This window comes from Aulonocara sp. 'chitande type north' Nkhata Bay, linkage group LG7 (assembly GCF_057382095.1).
Source record: "Aulonocara sp. 'chitande type north' Nkhata Bay isolate Kocher_YH1m ecotype deep benthic linkage group LG7, A_spYH_male_GT1.1, whole genome shotgun sequence".
NCBI lineage: Eukaryota > Metazoa > Chordata > Actinopteri > Cichliformes > Cichlidae > Aulonocara > Aulonocara sp. 'chitande type north' Nkhata Bay.
The window spans coordinates 62,216,029-62,232,741 of record NC_141350.1 but is presented as its reverse complement, the minus strand read 5'-3'; the positions used below and the strand labels follow the sequence as shown (position 1 = coordinate 62,232,741).

Genomic DNA, 16,713 nt, shown 5'->3' with positions numbered 1-16,713 from the left:
CATATTATATATAACTTACATGGTCATATATATGGATTTAGGTATGCAACAGAATCATCTTCATCAATTATGGAAAGCCATAAAGGTTGTGAACAGGTGTAAACTGCTGCTGAGATATTGCATGTGGCCCTGACAAAATAACAGAACATCTGAAGTACAGTGTGCCACCAGAAGAATCTCAGTATGAAAGCATAGGCTATAGAATAAAAGCATATAAGATAAAGCCATAATGTTTTTATCCTTCCTAACTCCATGCTAACTATTGGTGTCAGCAGTCAAAGACGAAACTGATAAAATGTCCAGCTTAAACAATTACAGGTTTCTGTGGCTAGGTTACTGTCAAAGGTATTACAACAAATTATTTTATATTGTCTTCAAAAACACATAACAACTACCAAGAATCTTGCTCGGTCAACGGGATAGGCAAGTGAAGGCCAAATGTTTATAATAAGTAACATTATTGCCTTTCACACTGTGCTGATAAATGTATGTTCCAATGATTTGATGCTGAAAATATGGTTAAAATCAGAGTCAGAGAGGGGCAGAGAAGACAGGAATAAAGCATAGAAAAGTAAAAAATAAATAAATAAATATCAGGATAACAAGATTATCTCAACAACTTGGTAGCTTGGGTGGAGGTGGGTTGCAAATCAGCTTGCATTTGCACTACAAAGAGTACAAGTGTGTCAGGTCAGCAATCGCTGGTGCTTGCTGCTATTTTCCACACATGTTAGCCATCATAAACTGAGCCACTGACATAAAAAAGGAAATGTTATTTTTTTTCAGTATGAATAATTGTCATCAATATGACCAAGTACACATACTTTTACTGTGTTCACACCACAAGCCTGCACACAAAGAGGCACTGGTATACCTTGGTACAGACCAGGGAAGGACTGGGAGGTCAGTTCTGCCCTGTCAGGGGGGTCAGGAAGCACATGTGCCTGCATTTCCTGTCATAACAGGAAGAAAGGAACCACTCCCCCAGAAAAGATATGTGTGTGTGTTTGCGCCCGTGTGTGTCAGTGCACCTATTTACAATCAGTAGTTATAACACAGTTGTTATTTTGCCATGAGCTAGATGGTGCTGGCACATTTTGAAATGATTCTCACACACAATCACACAGTCGTGTTTGTGGGCGTCACATGACATGGTTTTGCTAGCTTGTCTGTTTTAAGTGTTCTTGGTTTGTGTTGTACTTGAGTGAAAGCAAGCGAAAGAAAGAGCGTGAACATGTATATACAGCAGCGTTTCATGTGTTCACCTAAACACAGACATCCCTCTGCACAGGGTTCTTGCTCAGAGTAATCATGAATAAATGTTTCATTGCATGTCACAGAAGCTCCTTTCTTAATGAGCTCATCAATTTGTATAATTCCTCTTTCTGCTGTATGATCTTTTTGTTTGATTTGATCCTATCCTTTAATTTTTTATTTTTACTTAAATGCAGCAGCTTTTCCTTCGTGAATTATTAAGGTTATTTTTTATTTTAAACAATGCGCACTTTGGAAACTGACATGAAAACACTTCAGTTCGAGTTGTGAAGTTTTCAAGTGGAGCTAAAAATGTACCCTTAATGAACTTGTTCTATAAATACACTGTGGTGAGAATAAACAGGGGAAAGACTGAGGGGGAACCACAGGAAGAAGATGAGTCCTAAGTTCAGAGGCTGAGCCAGAAAAACTGTTTGGTAAATATAAAAAAAACTCTTTAAGTACTTTAAAGGAGATGTTTTATACTCATTTTCAGCTCAATTCAATTCAAATAATCCTTCTTCAGCTTATACTTGGCCCAGTGCAGCTCCTTACTTTATCCTTTGCCTGCAACAAGGCAGCATGGAGGCTGAGTGGTTAATTGAATTGAATTTAAACTTGCGAAAGTGTACCTCATAAGATTCTGTTCTTTCATATCTCAGTGATTAAAATAATAAACTGGAAGCACACTGTGAAATAAGTGCTAGTCAGAGTCTTACATCACTTACATGTCTGTTCCGTTCATCCATAATCCGTGCTATCTGGATCTTCTTTCGCCCCATCTTTTTATCGTTGACTGTTTTTCTTTTTCAGAACTGTCGTATTTTCAGGTTCCTTCGATTTACTTCCAAGTCCTCACGCTTTTTCACTTCTCACTTTCGAACTGTTGTGTGGTTCCTGCAGAAAAACAGCAATAAACAAATCGAGATTAACAAAACTTATGTATACTACAAAATTCACTGTCTGTAAGTCGTGTTGATGATCAAAACTCAGAACGTTTTTTGTTTTACAAATGGGATTTTACACACACACACACACACACACACACACACACACACACACACGCACGCACAAAGAAATGTGTGTGTCTGTGTGGTTTTCTACATTTCAACCCACTCCCAATTAACCAAAACAGACTCCAACAGCAACATGTATGAACACATACATGCATAATTGAAATAATTACCAAAAAATTAATTGTGAGTGGGTATCTTCTCATGCTACAATGCACAGTTTAACTGACATGCATGCGTGGTCAGGCAGCACATTGTCTGTTTGCATGTCACCGCTGTTGTATCCCCCCAGACACACCCATAAACCCAGCTTCCTCAAGGGGTTTACTGTACACTCAGGAGGAAGTGAAACAACTGGGCATGTCAAAATGCAAATGATAAAGACGGAGGAGTCTGGCAATGTCATACGGTATATAAAAAAACATCTACGTTTGAAAAACCAAAGTCGCAGACTGGAATTAGGTACATCTCAACCGCTCACCAGAAAACTTCCTCTTTGGGCGGAGCTGAATCGGACAAGAGAGCGGGAAACACCACGACCCAACTCCAACTACAGTCTTTACCCTCAAACTGGTGTCTTTGAAAATCAGTCCTAAGCAGAGCTTAAAAAAGGACAATTCACTGATGAAAATTACAATTTGATAACACAAGTAGAACTTACATAACTAACAGTTATTCAGTAAATTGTGTTTTTTTGTACCGTCTTTAATCTAGCCTTCAAAATCTTGATGAGCAAAGGACAGAACTGAATGACAAACAACCCACACTCAAATAGCAGCAACTAGTTAAAAAGAACTTCAAGTAGGACCATGATTTATAAAACCAACACCATGTTGTATTTGGTAAGACTTGAAACTATCAACAAGACCATAAACTGATCAGGCAAAGGCTGACTGCGGTCACAGATCCGGTAAGTGATTTCAGTACAACTGAATTTCACTTGCTTTGGCAACATGAGGAGCTAACCTCTCAGGGTACCCACTGTTACCACAAGGAGTTAGTTGCAAGAAGAAATCTAGCCATTATTCCGGTAAGAAAAAACAAAGGAAATAAGGAAGTGAAACTAGTGATGTTAAGAGTGTGCAGCGTCGATATATAAAACATTAATGTAGCAGGTTTTCAGTGGTGGGACATCAGAGAAAACCCACACAGCGGACATTGCAAACTCTACACACACAAAACCATACTCTCCTGCTTATTCTAAGCTCAACGGTATAATATCTAAGGCAGTTTTCATTTCCCTGCACATGCATTTTTACTGGTTTATCTTGTGACTAACAGTTAACACAAAAATCAGGTACAGGACATCATCATATGTCATTTCTTCCATTTCTTCCAAAAGCATCTTCCGACTTTTTGTGATTATTTCTGTAATTTCACAAAATGTAATGCAAGTTACATACCAGTGCCTCTAATGCAGCTGAAAGGGGGCTAATTTTTTGTTTTAAATGACCCATGCAAAGATTTAATTCTCTGGAAAAAGGCACAGACTTTAAAATGATCTGTTCTTTCACAACTATGTGTAAAGACAGGCTGCATGGATAGGTGCTTGATTTTAGACACCTGTCGCAAATCGACTGAAAACACATGAACTCAAAGAGGGATCCAATACTTTTGACTATGCAGTGAGTGTGTGAGAAGAATCACAGTGAGCAGTATGTGGCGTTGTGTTACTAAATCTCACATTTAAGAGAAAAGAGACTCCTGTCCTCTTGGTGCAGAATGTGACAATTCTTAGTAGCAGCATGAATCTAAGCAAAGGGTTTGTTAATAACTTGTGTTGCACAGAGCATGAAGCAGGATGTGAGCTAAACAGGGGACATAGAAAATTTATGCTTAATATAAAAGCAAGAGTACCAGTTAATGCAGTGTGTGTGTGTGTGTGTGTGTGTGTGTGTGTGTGTGTGTGTGTGTGTGTGTGTGTGTGTGTGTGTGTGTGTGTGTGTGTGTGTGCGCGCGTGTGAGTAAGAGAGACTGCGTATGCCATGTGACCTGTGTCACACTCCTGAAGTGGCGCTTAAGAGCACGCTGAATTAACTGGATGTTCACACATGCAGGAACAGACACCCACAAACAAACACACATGGCAGGTTTTCTTGGCAGCTTCTCTGCCGTCATCATCATCGCCGCACTGCAAGGACAGAAGAGGTGTGACTGTTAAGGTGGTGTCAGCCTTTGGGCACACAGGATGAAACGAACAATAAAATAAGGATTTATGCCGATGTAAGCGATGACGAAGGTGTGTGCTCTCTGAACAAAAGCTAGAATGACTTTGCTGCAGAGTGTACTTCTTTTTTTGCCTCATCTCTTTATAACCATCATCATCACTATTTAAAAGGTATGAAGGCTACAGACAGCACACAGACATAAATCATGGCAGCACAGGAACAAGCTCTGAGTGCAAGATCCATAGAGGCTGGGGTCTATCACACCAGGCAAGACCCCAGGTGCAGGCTGGAGACAATCCAGCACATAACAGCAAGGTGCAAGATGCTAGCACGCAGGACATACATGAAACGCCATAACCAAGTCGTCAGCATTGTATACAAAAACATCTGGAAGTTACGAGGTCAAAATGGAACACCCCGCCTAGGGTGGTTGAAAATTACTGAGCTAAGATACTGTGGGACTTCCAGATACAAACAGACCAACAAAATGGTGGTGGCTAACCAACTGAATATAGTAGTGGTAGACAAGCAGAGGAAGATGGCCGTAGTGATAGACGTAGCGATACCGAATGATGGCATCTTCTGAACAAGGAACAGTTGAAGCTGAAGAAGTACCAAGGGCTCAGAGAAGAGCTCAAGAAGATGTGGAGGGAGAAGGTAACAGTGGTCCCAGTGGTCATCGGAGCACTAGGTGCAGTGACTCCCAAGCTAGGTGAGTGGCTCCAGCAGATCCTAGGAACAACATCCAAGAGCTCTGTCCAGAAGAGCACAGTCCTAGGAACAGCTAAAATGCTGGGCAGGATCCTCCCATGTATCTGGTAGAGGATCTGAGCTTGAGAGATAGACCGCCTGCAGGGGCAAGAGGTGAGTATACGTCAATGGACACTGTACTGGTGACTATTTTTCAGCTTAACCAATCTAAAAATAAAAACAGAAGGTTCTGAACCTTAATTACCTATGAAAACTACTTCTCATTTCAGCCCTGGTGTTCACATCTCTACTTGTTTTCATGTTACACAATCTAAAGAACAAAGATTGACTGCACTCTGAGAAGATCCATCCAAATAATAATTACTACCAAAACACTCTTGTATAGTGTGTTAGTTCACACTAAATGTGTGAGCTGAATCAGTCTGCCATGTCACAAATAACACATAAATAATCCATAAAACAACAACCAAACGCTCAATGTGACCACTGAGAATTCAGTAAAAGATTTTGTATAAAATAAGGCTGTTGGCAACAGGAGAGAAAGGCAGCATCACTTTAAATGATTAAAGCTGAAACTGCAGTGCTGGCTTTAGTGGTTTGTTCATGTTGATCACGACCCTTCTGCACTCGTCATGTGCTTCAAAACCCCTCAGTGGTTCATACTGTGTGCCCGAGTTATAAAAGCAAGAACAACGAGTAAGAAGACATTTTTCAATGTTTTGTGTTTGCAGCAGATGGCCGCCACTGCCTCAGCCATACTCTGCCAGAGGTCTTCCTGTTAAAAGGGACTTTGCCCTCACCCAGTGTTTGATCATAAGGTATCACCTGATCTCATGGGGTTCACTCTTAAATAGATGCCAAAGTGTAACTTTTTTCATGGTGAATTGACTGATTCTTATATACTGTACACATTTTCTGCTCTCAAGAAGCACTCAAAGCATACCTCATTCACCCACTCATACAAGCACTTTTTTCTATCTAACTTTCACACACATTCACACTCCAATGCATGCATCTAAGAGCAACTTGGGGTTAGTATCTTGCCCAAGTCTGGCATGCAGACTGAAGCAGCCAGGGATCAAGCCACCAATTTTCCAATTAGTAGATGACCAGTTCTACCTCATGAGCTACAGCCACACAGAAAAGGCTTCTTCCTTTGTAGACAGAGAAACAAACTTCTCCGCCTCAGTTCTCACTTATACAATGGAGAAAAAACTTACACTGTGTAATTTTCTTTACCTCGTCCCCATTACTGTCTACTTTTTTGTTGTTGTGTCAAAAACAAACAGAGACAGCTCATAGAATATAATAGAATAGAATTCAACTTTATTGTCATTGCACATGTCACAAGTAGAAGGCAACGAAATGCAGTTTGCATCCATCCAGAAGTGCTTTAGTCATGATATAGATATATTACAAAATATATATTAGCAATAATATAGGTATATAGCTATATTACAGAAATGGGTCTATTATGGGTATGTTACAATGTACAAGGTAAGAAGATATGTTATGAATATGCTATAACTAAAAGTATGTACAGGCTGTAGTGGGTATACAAGCTATGTACAGGCTATAAACAGGATATAAATATGAAACTATACAGAAATATGCAAGTTATAAACAGTTGTAAACAGTTGTAGAATTATAATTATCGTATTGTACAGAATGATTGTTCATGACATGAAGCCCCATAGTTGTTGTTGGTATTGCCACAACAAATGACCAAAATTAAGCAGTTATTTTACAGTATCAAAATCGTCTGCAGCAAGTAGCAGCATGCCGACTAAAGAGCATTACATGAATATCTCGTGTGTGAGTCATCCTGCCTGTGAGCCTTCCTCATTTTAGGACATTACAAGGAACAACATGGTTTAAATTTAGGGCCTCACAGGCGAGCACAGTCAGCATATTGTAGGGAATTTTAGGCCAAATGGAGATGTAAGCTGGTGAAGGAAGATTGCGTAAAACAATAAAAATCAGTATGTGGGCACTTGTCTGCCAGTGATTTAACGCAGAGTTTGATCTTTTCTTGGATGACGGCAAATCTACACCCAGCTCACACTCCACACGCCCACATGCACGAACCTCCCAGGTATTTTTAGACTCGTTTTAAAACAGGATTCCAAAAATACAAGAATGAACTTTTTACCCTGAACAACAATACGGCTGGTTTTTGGTTTGCAGACAGAGGAACAACTGTTAAACAAAGGAAAAGATGAAAATCAGCTGTCTCACGCAGCCCTCAGCTGCTCCCTCGGCAATTATTTTCCTACACACCAAACCTCACAGACAGAGTGTGGCTGTGTGTATGTGATTGCCTATGCGCTGTACATTTTTTCTGTGTGCGTGTGTCTTGTTACATAGGAACGGCTAATGGCTGACATGCGGCAATGCCCTTGTATTTCTTGGCAGGACACCGCATGTCTCTATATAGAGACATAGAGCCAGAGAGGGTGGGGGTGGGTGGAGACTGCGGGTGTGAGGGGTCTGACAGATACAGGATGTGGATGGTGAATTCTGAATGGTCCCATGTGATCACTGCCTTCAGTGAGTCTAATGTTGAGTGTTTTTAGATCAACCTGGAAGTGAATCATTTGAAAAGCAGCAGCTACAGAGTGAGCAGAACTAAGGGTGCTGGAATCAACATGCAATGAATCAAATGTGTCATGTGAGAAGACTGCATGAGTGTTATTTCTGCTAATACCACCTGCTGTGATCAGTCTTCTCTCAGTAACAGGCCGTGATGGGTATAGCGGCGTTACAAGTAATGGCGTTATTAACAGCGTTACTTTTTTCAGTAACGAGTAATCTAACTAATTACTATTTGTATCTTTACAACGCTGTTACCGTCACTAACAAGAAAATGCGGTACGGTCGCGTTACTATTTTGCAACAGACGGTTGAAGCTGTGTTCAGCTTATCACATCTTATATCAGCTGCACGGAAGTAGCTGTAAGTAATCTGGGCGCTACAGCTTTAAGCAGCTGTGTGCGCTCCCGCGGGTGGCAGTCACTTTTGGCACAACACCTGGAGCTAAGGGGGCAAAACATTGCACGAGTGCTACTGTTTGACTGAGTAAGAATAAAGTAATCATGGTAAGCCAATCGCATGACCACTTCAAGATGACAAAGCAACAAGGTGACATATACCAGTTTTTAAATTGTGTTGATAGGCCACGTAAAACCAGAGTCATGATAAACAATATATACGCAGCGTTTTTTCCTCAATAGTTTTGTCACATTTACTGCCTAAGGACAGCGCTAGCAAGCACTCTCTGCTTATGACCAAAAAACAAGAAACCAAACAAAACAAAAAAACAGTCCATTCATGTTGGTGGAAAAATGCACCATGTCGACCAATCAAAAAATGATATCGCACCATGACATTTGTCTGTGAAGGTTCTCAGTCATCCAGGTCATCGTAGTCAAAGGAGCTTGCAAAGAAAAGCGTCTGGACTTCTTTAAGTTGCTTGAAGACGTTTCACCTCTCATCCGAGAAGCTTCTTCAGTTCTAAGGTCAAATGGTGGGGAGTCCCAGATTTAAACCTAGTGGGAGTAACCCCCACAGAGTGACAAAATGACCCCCTGATGATCCTCTAATCGCCTGAGCCAAGGTGTGAAACTGGGTGTGGGTCCCAATCAGCCAGGGTTTCGGGTGAGCTCATTGTGAAACCTGGCCCCACCTTATCATGCGAATTCCTGAGGTTAGATGGCCCAGGATGTGAGTGGGCGTTAAGGCATCTGGGGAGGGATCTCAAAACTGGATTATAGATGGCAGAGAGTTGGTGTCGTAAACCCCCGCCTCTGTTCAAAGATGGTCGCTCACAGTGGACATAGATGGCTTCTTTCACTCCTCTTTCAAACCATCTGTCCTCTCTGTCCAAAATGTGAACATTGGCATCCTCGAAAGAGTGTCCTTTATCCTTAAGATGCAGATGGACTGCTGAGTCTTGTCCTGTGGTAAAGAAGAGGTGGCTCTTCTGTGTTGTGCCATGCGCTTGTGAAGTGGCTGTTTGGTCTCTCCAATGTAGAGGTCTGGGCATTCCTCGCTGCACTGTACCGCATACACCACATTGTTAAGTCTGTGTTTAGGAGTTTTGTCTTTCGGGTGAACCAGTTTTTGTCTGAGCGTGTTGCTGGGTCTGAAATGCACCGGAATGTCATGCTTGGAGAAAACTCTCCTGAGTTTTTCTGATACACCGGCTACATAGGGGATGACAATGTTGTTGCGTCTGTCCTTCTTATCCTCCCTCGCTGGTGTCTGGTCTTCTTTTCTGTGCCTCTTTGCTGACTTTAAGAACGCCCATTTAGGATAGCCGCACATTTTGAGTGCTTCCTTTACATGTGTGTGTTCCTTCTTTTTTCATTCAGGCTTAGAGGGAACATGTTCTGCCCGGTGGTGTAGGGTCCTAATTACTCCAAGTTTGTGTTCCAGAGGGTGATGGGAGTCAAAGAGGAAGTACTGGTCCATGTGTGTGTGGGCTTCCGGTAAACTTCGATGCTGAGGTTGCCATTCTCTTCAATGTGCACAGCGCAGTCCAGGAAAGGCAAACAGTTATCCTTTGTGTCTTCCCTGCTGAACTTGATGTTTTTATTCACAGCGTTAATGTGCGCAGTGAAGGATTCCACTTCTTGTGTCTTGATTTTGACCCAGGTGTCGTCTAAATATCTGTACCAGTGGCTGGGTACTCTTCCTTTGAAAGAGCCAATTGAGCCAATGACATTTGGTTGTTTAGGAAGAGGGGGAAGTTTTAGGAGTGACGGCGAGAGACAGAGAGACCGAGTTTTGAAATGTGAGAGATTTGTGACGTTTAGCATGTTTGGAGTGTGTAGTTAATGTGTTGTCTTGTGTAGTTAGTGTGTAGTGTTGTGGATAGTTTTGTGTTGTGTGTCAGAACAATGAGGCGACTGCTGAATGAAAAACGGAGTAGTGATACACCTGCTGCTGTCAGACCTGCAGGTATCTGTGATGTTCTCCTTTATGGTGGACAGAAATTATTTTTTTGGAGTGGCACAAAAAATTTGTGTGACATCTTATTGATTGCAGAACAGTTGATGGTTATGTAAATAGTTTGAAGGTTATTTTAAAAAAAAAGGGTAAAAGGTAAATTGGTGCAAATAACTTTGTTGTTTGCAAAACTTGCGTGTATGATTTTAAAATTTATATTTATATTTGAATTGAAAGTTATGAAATATGATTCAATAAACATGTTTGTGGTTGTTACAGTAAAAAATATAACTTTTTCTACTCAGATTTTATGTTTTTTGTCTGATTTTAGATCAATTGTGTTAATACAGTATGTCAAAATGAAAACACAACTGTAAATTCAGACATGTGAGGTTGTGCTGAAAAGAATGATACCAAACAAGGCAAAGTAAATAGTTTTTAAAGGTGAAATGCAGAGGTCAAATCAAAAGTAGTTAAAAATGGCCAATTATACCCTGGACCCCATTATTAAACATTTTTTTAAAGTAACACAATAGTTACTTTTCAAGTAATTAATTACTTTTAGAATCTTGTAACTCAGTTACTAACTCAGTTACGTTTTTGAAGAAGTAACTAGTAACTACTACTTTTTCAAAGTAACTTGCCCAACACTGGTAACAGGTACTGCAGTTCTCTGGATTTGTCCATGTTTTACTAAATGGGTATCAACAAAAGTCACAAAATGTGATTTTCCGCTACAAGCCACAAAGCTTGAAATTAGCTGTATGCATAGAAAATATTTAATCTCAGGTCCAGATGGGAATTCTCTGATATTTCTTGACTGCAAACAGTTTTCTCAGCATTTTCGCAGCAAACAAACTCCATTTAAGCTACAGCACAGACACAACAAACAGCAGGCAGAGTTAACAACTAGCTGGTGGACACAGTAAGGCATAGGACAGCAGTAAATCATGCCAGAAATCTGACTCCATCCCAGGCATCCCAGTTCACAAGAACCACCAGACATCAGGAACAGGAGCAAGTCACACCTGATGCGTTCCAGTTCCAGAACTGGTTCTGAATGTGTGGACTCACTCCTGCTAGCAACACTCCTCAAGGTAGAGAGAAACAATTGTTTAGACCTCTGCTAAACTGTTCCTAACAGGTTGATTACCTGTGAAGGTGATGACCAAAAAAAGAGCTAAAAGACAGTGAACACAACTCCAAATAGAGCATCAGTTTACTCAGCTTATCGAGACGCTGCTAGTTAAGAAACTTTTATGATTTTTAATATGAGGTGACATTACCTGAAAGTTATTGTAGAAGATAACACTGGCAACTTAACTGATTTAGTACAAATATACTGTTGCTAAGTTGACAGACCCAGTGATAACACATTGTAATGGTGGTGCAAAGATCAACAAGTATTTATGGTTGTGTAGCCATGTGATAATCATTAAATATCTCAGTAACACACAGCACACAGTAGGTTTTTTTTTTAATGGTGTGCACTCAAAAGACATTTTTGGAGCAAAAGAACCCATTTAATGAACTCTCACTTGATTTCTCCCTGCTGGATTTTAATCTTAATTGAAGTTCTGGATTTTAATGACCATAAAAACGTGATAACTTGGATACTATTATGATGATTTTTTTTTGTATTTTGTTCTATAAAGCACCCATTTTGTCTTTGACAGCGCTTTCTTTATAGGGTGCACTTTTACACTGAGGTTTGGTAACCTGATCTTCTTTGGAGATGACCTCTCTGGGGGATTTATCCTGGAAGAACCAGGATATAAATGCAAATTCAGAGAGAATGTTTAACCCCCAAAAGATAAAAATGTTACCTTTGTGTTTTCTACAGCATTTCTGAGCTCACACTTTAAAAAACCTACAATCAAGTTTAGCTGTTTTGTGTTTGCACTTTGACAAAAACACATGGAGCTACAGAAGAAATGGCTGTCTCATCACTCTTAGAGGACCTACTGCTAATAAACAGAACTCACTGAGAAAAGTCCAGGGCATTTTATTTTGAAAGCCTACTTTCCGTAAACCAGCTGGCTCCACCCAGCTCTGTCTCACAGAAACACTGATAAGGGAACTACTATAGTACACTTAAACATCCAGGCTGTTCTGTCCAGCGGTGGCATAAAGAAATCATTTCAGACCTTGGGCATTTTGATACCTCTGCACAAAACTTTGTTCAATTTTCTACCTACTGTGGAAGTGGACATCAAAAAAATGTTGGAAGACTTTTACTATTGGCAAATTTAAACTTTGGGAGGAAAGCAACCTCATGAGTACTGCACACAGCAGGCTAACAGCTGGTGTGTGGTGTGGGAGAGCTGTGCAATGCTTCAAAAGTGCAAAAAGCATATTGGTTATGTTTGGGTGCCTGATACGAGGCAGAGCAATATGATAGCAAAGTTCAAAGTCTCTCATAAACTTTTACCAACAAATAAGTATGCAAGGCTAAACTTCTGATTAAAGTTCCTTTTAAGGCTTCAGATATAGACATGTGTAACCTGATCTAATACATGTGGTTTGGTTAGGGACATCCCTCTATAAGCAGCAGATGAGTCACTGTGTGGCACAGACACTAAAACACATGCTCAGCATAAGCGAATGACATCATACAGACATTTGCAGCATCTTTAAAGGGTTTTACATTTATCTGTGCAAAGCTATGATGAACTGGAGTGCAAGTAAATGTCTGTTTCAGAAACACACAACACAAAAATCTAACATTTTATTTAAGAAAGTACTATTTAGTCTTTTGGGCCACTGAGTGGCTCTATAGTGTAGTGGTTTAAACATTCACCTAACAAGCAAAAGATCCCCAGTTCTTTTGGTTGTTGGAAGACACAAATTTTGGCAGGTATAAAAGCTGAATACACCCGTGGCTTAAATCAAATATTTATGGGACCATATCTGTTGCAGAAGGTCCCATAAATGTGTGGCACTTGTAGGTTGCTTTGCTTTCACTCTTATGTCCAGTTCATCCCAAACCAGCTTGATGGGGTTTTGCTGGCCCGAGACCATCACAATTACTCCTCCATGTTTGACAGTTGATGCCACACTGTAGAACCAATGCCTACTGGACATTATACAAAGATGCTGTGTGATGAACTAAAGATTTGAAATTTTGATTCATCAGTCCATAATACCTTCTTCCAGTCTTCAGTAGACCAATGGCGGTACCATTTCAAGCTATTCATTGGACTTGAACGACTTGAACTGCAATATATAACTGAAAAAAAATGGGGTGTTCTGATTCTGAATCTCAGAATACTACATAGATATAACGGGGAACACATCAGGCTTGTGTATGGATGCGTGCCCTATTATAAATGTATATTATTAGCTGGGACCACATCTTCATTTAGGCTTGACAGTGTTTCTAGTAGAATTTAAGTAACAAGGGGGTGTGGGACACCCTGTGACCACCTCTGTACATGCCCCCTGGATGCATGCTGTATGTAAACTTAAGTTTCGTCTCCTGTAATCTCACCAATGTAATTCTAAAAGTTGCTATGAGCAAAAATAAATAAATAAATAAATAAATAAATAAAATAATTATATATATATATATATATATATATATATATATATATATATATAATGCCTGCTTTCCAAATTTAAATATTATTATTTATTTATTTATTTTTTTTTTTTTCAGTGATTATACAGTCATTTTTTACACAACAACTTTAGATCCTGAACTGGTGAACGAGATCACCTGAGGAGATACAGTACCGGAGACATATAACTTCAACTATTATTTATTTATCAAGATTCTTGTCATATTGGCTACAGCTGGTCAGTTTCTGGGTTACACAGCTTCAGCCTTTAATAGTGGTCACTTACAACAAACCTGCCTCATCAGGAATTCATCCCGTCCAGATAAGCACCTCGATAAACAGGCGGATGAATAAGTACAGTGGTTTCCATCAGCTGCAAACTTTCTCCAAGCACTCACTCCAGCTGTCTTACCTGCGCTGCTGCAGCACAGCGGAAACATTCCTGAGGCGGAGCGGCGACGGTACAGGAAAGGTCCCGAGTGACTCCACCAGTCTGAACCGGAGGGCAAGTCGAGTACCGATCCGAAATGTAAACTACGCGATAGTACGACCAAGCCGAACAAAAATAAAGACAATTAAATTAAGTTAGCAGGGAGCCGACCCCGGAATACAAGTTGTCCCGAAACCGGCGAGCCTCCTCTGACTGTTGAATCCGATGTGCAGACAGAGAAGGATAACCCGCTGCTGTTTGCTTCCTCTTGTTTATTTGTCAAATGCCGTGTCAAGCCAGCATCGCGCGCGCGCGCACACACAAAGCGCATTGAGGTGAAGCAGCTTACCTCCACGCTCACTCCCGCATGTCTAATTATTTGTGACTTCCCTCCGTCCAGCGGATCACTCCATCGGTGAGTCTCCTCCTAGAGCACGCGCTTCTGACTATCAACGAGCACCTGGACGTCAGGAGGCGGCATCGTCACGCGGGCACACACAAACACACACAAACACACACACACAGAGGCAGAAACACAAAAATGAAATAAACGAAACTTGCGAGGGAAAACAACGAGATATATTGGTTAAATAAAAATAATTGTGTAACTAGATTCTAGTTACACAATCTAGACTGAAAAGACATAGTCTAGATTGTTTCTTGATTATTTCCATTTGAATTCATACTTTCAACAGGTCTACAAACACGGGAACACACTGTTTACTCTTGTTCAGGCTCACTACTGTCTCTCTGTGGAAACTACTGAAAAGTGCACCAATTCTCTGCAAATGGTACTCATGATGAGTGGTTGTTGATTAGTGGTCATGACAATTTACATATTAATGATCAGGAAATTGGCCTCACAGTCCATTGTTCGTCAGTGGTGCTAGTTTCAGTCATTATGTAAATGGACTGTTTATAATGTTGAGGAAACCTGCAGTCATTTGAGAATGAAGAAGTCAGTGAGTGCATTTCTCCCACTGAAAATGCTACGTCGAGATGAACAGAATCAACATTTGGGGGTTTCCTTGCCTGGGTGATTGAGCATGCAACAAGACAACTAAGTTAAGAATTTGAACTGTCAAATACATAATATAATTTACACCTGTTGATTAGGCTTCATTTTTTTGGTGATAGTTCCTGTTTTGTTTTCTTCACTTTCTGTCATAATTTATTCATTTCTCAAGAGTATTTTATGTGTTCACACTCCTTTTCAGTGGAAGCTATAAATGAATGTTTGACAGCAACAAAGCTGACCTCGACTATAATTTTTCAGTGCTGCACTTGTGATGAAACATGCCATGTTGGCACACTAACACACGAGTCCACAGACGACGTTGCAGCAAGTTGGTAAGAATGTAGCCTTTGTTGCTCATAGTGTGAACTTAACATTTAAGTGTCTTTATTTCAAAGGGACTTTATCTTCTGTCATCTATGTCCTGTTTCACTGGTGAATGCTTATATTTAACACTTGAACTCAAGGTATGTACAAGTATCACTGAGTAAAAAGCCAACACTTCAGGGTGCATTAAACACACATTTTTTTCTACTCTTGGATCTATATGATGCCATGCAGAGTGTAGATCTCTAATATGGTCTCCTCAAGAGCACTGACTCCTGGTCCACATGCTGTTCAGGTCTTTTGTTCATGTGGTGCAGCCAATCAGAAAAAAGTTGTTTAAAACAGAAGCTCAAGCTAAAACTGTTGGCTTCAGTCGTGAACCTAAGCTCCACCAACACCCTGTATTAGGTTAATAAGGATTCTGTTGAACTATGATACAAAGCTACTCTAGTAGAGACTACTGGAGTAACTTTGCATCTAATAGGTCCCCTCACAAATGCTGACAGGATGACAAGTCAAAACATTTTACTGGGAAATCCCTTTGTGGAAATTTGTGTATTCCCCTTTTCATATGGAGAAAGTAAGTGGAAGACTTCTCAGAAATTAAGTCTATTTTATTTCCATGAAAGTACAGAAGAAGTGTCCGTTATATTTTTAAATATTTTATCTGTTATATTTTTAGATCTTTATTCCTGATGGCAACAATTTAATGTCATCATATGCTGACATATGTGGCATATGTTGGTTATGTTTGCTTTGTACCATATCACTAGGTAGCTGTTGCTGTGCAGTGTATAAATTTTAAAAAGTCAAAAGTGTTAAAAATGTTGTAAGTCTTGGATAAATGCAGCATGTACAATATCACATATAATTATAAGATTTTATTTTATTTTTTTATGAAAACAGCTGGTCACAAACACTACTACATGACTTCTTTGAATGAACCCAAAGACACATGGCTTCTTCTACTTGGTTTAGTTGGATTTCACCATAAACAGATACATAATAGAGTGATGGTTTTATCTGCTTTAATTGTCATCAGCTTTCCTATTTTATCTGACAGGCAGCATAAACAGCTTCGGTGACACTTTCATCTGCCTGTCATTGGTCTATATATTAGCTGTTAACCACAGCACATCATTCCACAATTTTCATTTATAAAACTTTATTTCTCTTGTGCATTTCTCCCAATTTCTTATACTGTTTACATTTTCTTATTATTAGTTCTTCAGTCAGCTGTAGAGCCTTCAAACTTGTGTGCAAGGCACTATATGAATAAAGTTTG

At 40.0% G+C, this 16,713-nt stretch overlaps 1 protein-coding gene across 4 annotated transcripts in view; it reads right to left on the bottom strand.

Annotated features, from left to right (window-relative positions):
* LOC147326547 (myocyte-specific enhancer factor 2C-like) overlaps window positions 1-16,713 on the bottom strand; it is a 35,315-nt gene that overhangs the window by 17,385 nt on the left and 1,217 nt on the right. For 2 of the 4 annotated variants that reach the window (XM_086301821.1, XM_086301825.1), the window contains exons 2-3: window positions 14,436-14,546; window positions 1,983-2,151 (exon numbers count right to left, since the gene is read on the bottom strand). In XM_086301821.1, the coding sequence (XP_086157947.1) occupies window positions 1,983-2,036 (54 nt within the window). In that variant the 5' untranslated portion in view covers window positions 2,037-2,151; window positions 14,436-14,546. Of the gene's footprint in view, window positions 1-1,982; window positions 2,152-4,350; window positions 4,399-14,068; window positions 14,375-14,435; window positions 14,547-16,713 lie in introns of those variants that run through there. The other 2 variants (XM_086301822.1, XM_086301824.1) reach the window with 2 other exon arrangements.